The sequence below is a fragment of the Pinus tabuliformis genome, chromosome 2_2, assembly GCF_031772625.1.
Source record: "Pinus tabuliformis cultivar Carrire ecotype Pingquan chromosome 2_2, CPIR1, whole genome shotgun sequence".
Lineage (NCBI taxonomy): Eukaryota > Viridiplantae > Streptophyta > Pinopsida > Pinales > Pinaceae > Pinus > Pinus tabuliformis.
The window spans coordinates 1,187,841,885-1,187,845,378 of NC_142300.1; the positions used below are offsets into that span (position 1 = coordinate 1,187,841,885).

At 35.4% G+C, this 3,494-nt stretch overlaps 1 protein-coding gene across 1 annotated transcript; it reads right to left on the reverse strand.

The window, feature by feature from the left end:
• Positions 1-1,122: 1,122 nt before the first annotated feature.
• On the reverse strand, positions 1,123-2,892 carry LOC149197732 (UDP-glycosyltransferase 86A1-like). The gene is made up of 2 exons (XM_089403982.1): positions 2,328-2,892; positions 1,123-2,239 (listed from the first exon to the last, which is right to left on the reverse strand). Exons 1-2 carry the CDS (start codon positions 2,830-2,832, stop codon positions 1,278-1,280), a joined length of 1,467 nt encoding a protein of 488 aa, XP_089260108.1. The 5' UTR covers positions 2,833-2,892; the 3' UTR covers positions 1,123-1,277.
• Between the last annotated feature and the right edge of the window lie 602 nt (positions 2,893-3,494).

A 3,494-nucleotide genomic window follows, 5' to 3' on the forward strand; every position in this document is an offset into this window, starting at 1 on the left:
TATTGTCCCTCCTAGCCCATTTCACTGACTTGGATTACATGTCCCTTTGTCCTCACCTCAATCACTTAGATCTAACCACAAAATCCAGTTATGTCAGCAATGGGACACATCCATAAATTGGTCAATTGAGAATGTTAAGTGTATATACACATTGTACTGTTTAGTCCGTGACATAATGAGGGATGCTTTTCCACCTTTGTACTTGTTATCTTGTAGTGCCCAAGCTCTTAAATACCATCTATAAGTGAATGAAACCTAAACCTAATAACTATTAACATCAATCCACCCCACCTATGGGTAAATGAGAAAAAGCTACCAATAGTTATAATAAACCTCCATTGGTTATGGAGGGAGCCACCAATAATTAAAATAAGCCTCCATTATTGATGTGCCCATGGTTCTTGAGCTTATTGTTTTAAGCATTAACTGGTTTTTTATTATATTTTTCATTATTTGTTTTGAGTATAACTTATGAAGTCATTATGTGAGTTGATTTAACTTCAATCTATTGAGAAATTTATTTTCTAAATATGATCATTAAAATTATGCTATTACACCCTATCATTTTTCAAGAAGGAAAATCAATATATTTTTTTTTAATAAAATTTAAATAAATTTTAATTAAAATTATTATTAAATATAAATTCCATAATTTGTAATATGAGTATATTCTTCTAAACACCGTACCGAAAACTATGAGATAACAACCAACCTACCTTTTTTCAAGAATGCATGCAAATATTTTATTTTTTAATAAAATTTAATTAAAAATATTATAAAATATAATTTTCCTGTTGTTAAAAACAACCTGTCAATAGTTTACCTTTTTAATAAAATTTTAAATTAAAAATATTATAGAATATAAATTCCATAAATTGTAATATAAAAATATCTGAGTGTATTGTACATATATTGCATTCTTAAATAAATAGTTGTGTTTATGCGATGCGATGCATCTTCTCAAAATAAATAGTTGTGTTTATGTGATAATGGATCTTCTCAAAATGGTATATGGTATTGTTGACCGTGGAGTGCGAATTCACATCATCATTAAGCATTCGATTATTTTTGTTTAAAAATAAACAAGTTGACCAAATCAATAAAAGATATGCAATAACCATAAATATTTCAGAAATGCCATTCTCAGCTTCTTATTTTCTACATAATCATCAAATTCACGGTGACCATAGAAATATCTTTCTGAGAATTACAATTAATTTTTAGCAAATTTTGGGAACCGGTGATAGTTTGTGAACTTCTTTGAGATTTGACACTGCTCATACTTCTGATCCAACTCCTTCGGTGCATGTTGTCTTAATATAATCGGCCAAACGTTGCAGGTTAACCCAAGAGGATCCTCCCTCACTTGCTGCTTGCCTTATCGTTTCTCTAATTTTTTTACTCTTTCTCCTCATCTCTTCCCCTTCTTTGCTTCCCACCAGAGATTTGACAGCTCTTGCAATCTCTCCCCGCTCTATCACTCCATCGTCTTTACATGTCTCTAACCCTAATCCAATCTTCCACTGGTTAACCGCAAGCATTCTATTGGTGTATTGATCATGCCCCTGTGGAAAAACCAACATGGGGACCCCCAAACTCAGGCTCTCCATTGTTGAATTCCAACCCCCGTGGGTGAAGAAACCCCCAACGGAAGGATGAGATAAAACTAATAATTGAGTACACCACGGAACCACCAGGCCTTGATTTTTCGTTTTCTCCAAAAAGCCCTCTGGTAGAACGTCGCCATCATCATCAAAACCTAACATACCTGGACGGACTACCCACAGAAAATTCTGCCCACTTTCCAATAAACCCATCGCTATCTCTTCCACTTGAGTTCTGGACATGCGAGCTACGCTTCCAAAGGAAACGTAGAGAACAGAGCATCTCGCCTTCGAATCCAGCCACTGCGAACAATCTGTTTCGGCCCACAGACTTAGTGACGTGGAATTCACAGAAATCCGGTTATGCCTGCACTCGGCTTTGAGATAAACTGATGGAAGAAACGGACCGAGTGAGTAGATTGGAGCTGCAGTTTCTCGAACTGCATCGCTTGCTTCTCTTTCGAGTTCGTACACTGTATTTCCGATAATCCATTCTGCCTCGTCTAGCAAAGCGATCTGTTGCACAATATCTCTATAAAATTCACTAGACGTGTCTCCCGCCTGGATAATTGATGGCCGATCCTCAGGCTTCAATGGAGGAAGACCCGGAATATAATCAATAATCACTTTGGAATCTGTAAAAATAAAAACGTGTTCGTTACATATCAAAACACCTAAATCTTTTTTTTTTTTTTCAGTTTAAAAAGGAGGAGAGCAGTGCACCTTCTTTCTTTGGCGGAATGTGACCGTTGGAAATAATTAGGGAGAGATGTTTATGGATGGCATAAACACTTACAGACTGCGGCCAGAAACAGACGAAAGGAACTTTAAATTTCTTGGCGAAGAGAGACGTCCAAAAAAGAAAGAAGCTGCCGATTATAAGCGAGAACAGGGGCTTGCCAGCTTCTGTATGCAGGTGATTTTGTATCAGATCTTCCGCAGAATCTCTCATTTTGTACATTACAAATGGGTAATATTCCGAAAAATTGGCTTGTCGGTCAAAATCCAGCGGTAGGCCGTCTGAAACCTGTGCGAAGTGAATGTTTGAATTCGGACCAACTGAAATCCCGTCGTGATAACTGCGGGCTTTCATCGTTTTGGAATGATTGGATTCGATGTTGATGAAGGTAACATGAATGCCTTTGGAAGAAAGCATCTCAGAGAGTCGGATCAGTGGAGTTATGTGGCCCTGAACTGGGTATGGTATAACCAAAACATGGGGAGCCATAGTGAGTAGAAGATCACAATTTGCTCTTTGATTGTGAAATTAGCACTGGGAACCCCTCGGTGACGTAGTCTTAATAGAGTGCTTGAAGTTTGAAGAGTAGGCAGAAATATCTCTGAGAAAATATAAAAAGAAGTTTGAAGAGTAGGTTCACTTGTGGAGAAAATATAAAAAGAAGTTTGAAGAGTAGGTTCACTTGTGGAAATGATATTTGTGTTTTTTTGTTTGTTTAGTTTATGTTTCCATGTTTTTATTTTATTTAATAGATTATTTATTTTTTTTGGAATTAATGGTGGTTATTTATAGTTATTATTGTGATTAACTCTTGATTCCTATATTATAAATTGGAATTATAATCCAGATATATTGAAATCAATATTTTATATACCGTATTTCAATATGTTATATACCATATATTATAGTTATTATGATCAATAATAAATCAATGTGATTTATGGTGTGTGCAACTATTGTCTCTCTCACCGCTCTCTTCAAATTTCTATCAATTTCAATATTACACCATAACTAGTTGTTATTTAAATTTTTTGTACCATCATCTAGGGGTCATACTTAGGTCATACTCTGATGATTGTGAATCAACAACGGCTATAAGTTCTTTTGTACCACTCATCTAGGGGTCATACTTAAGATGATTTTGAATCAAT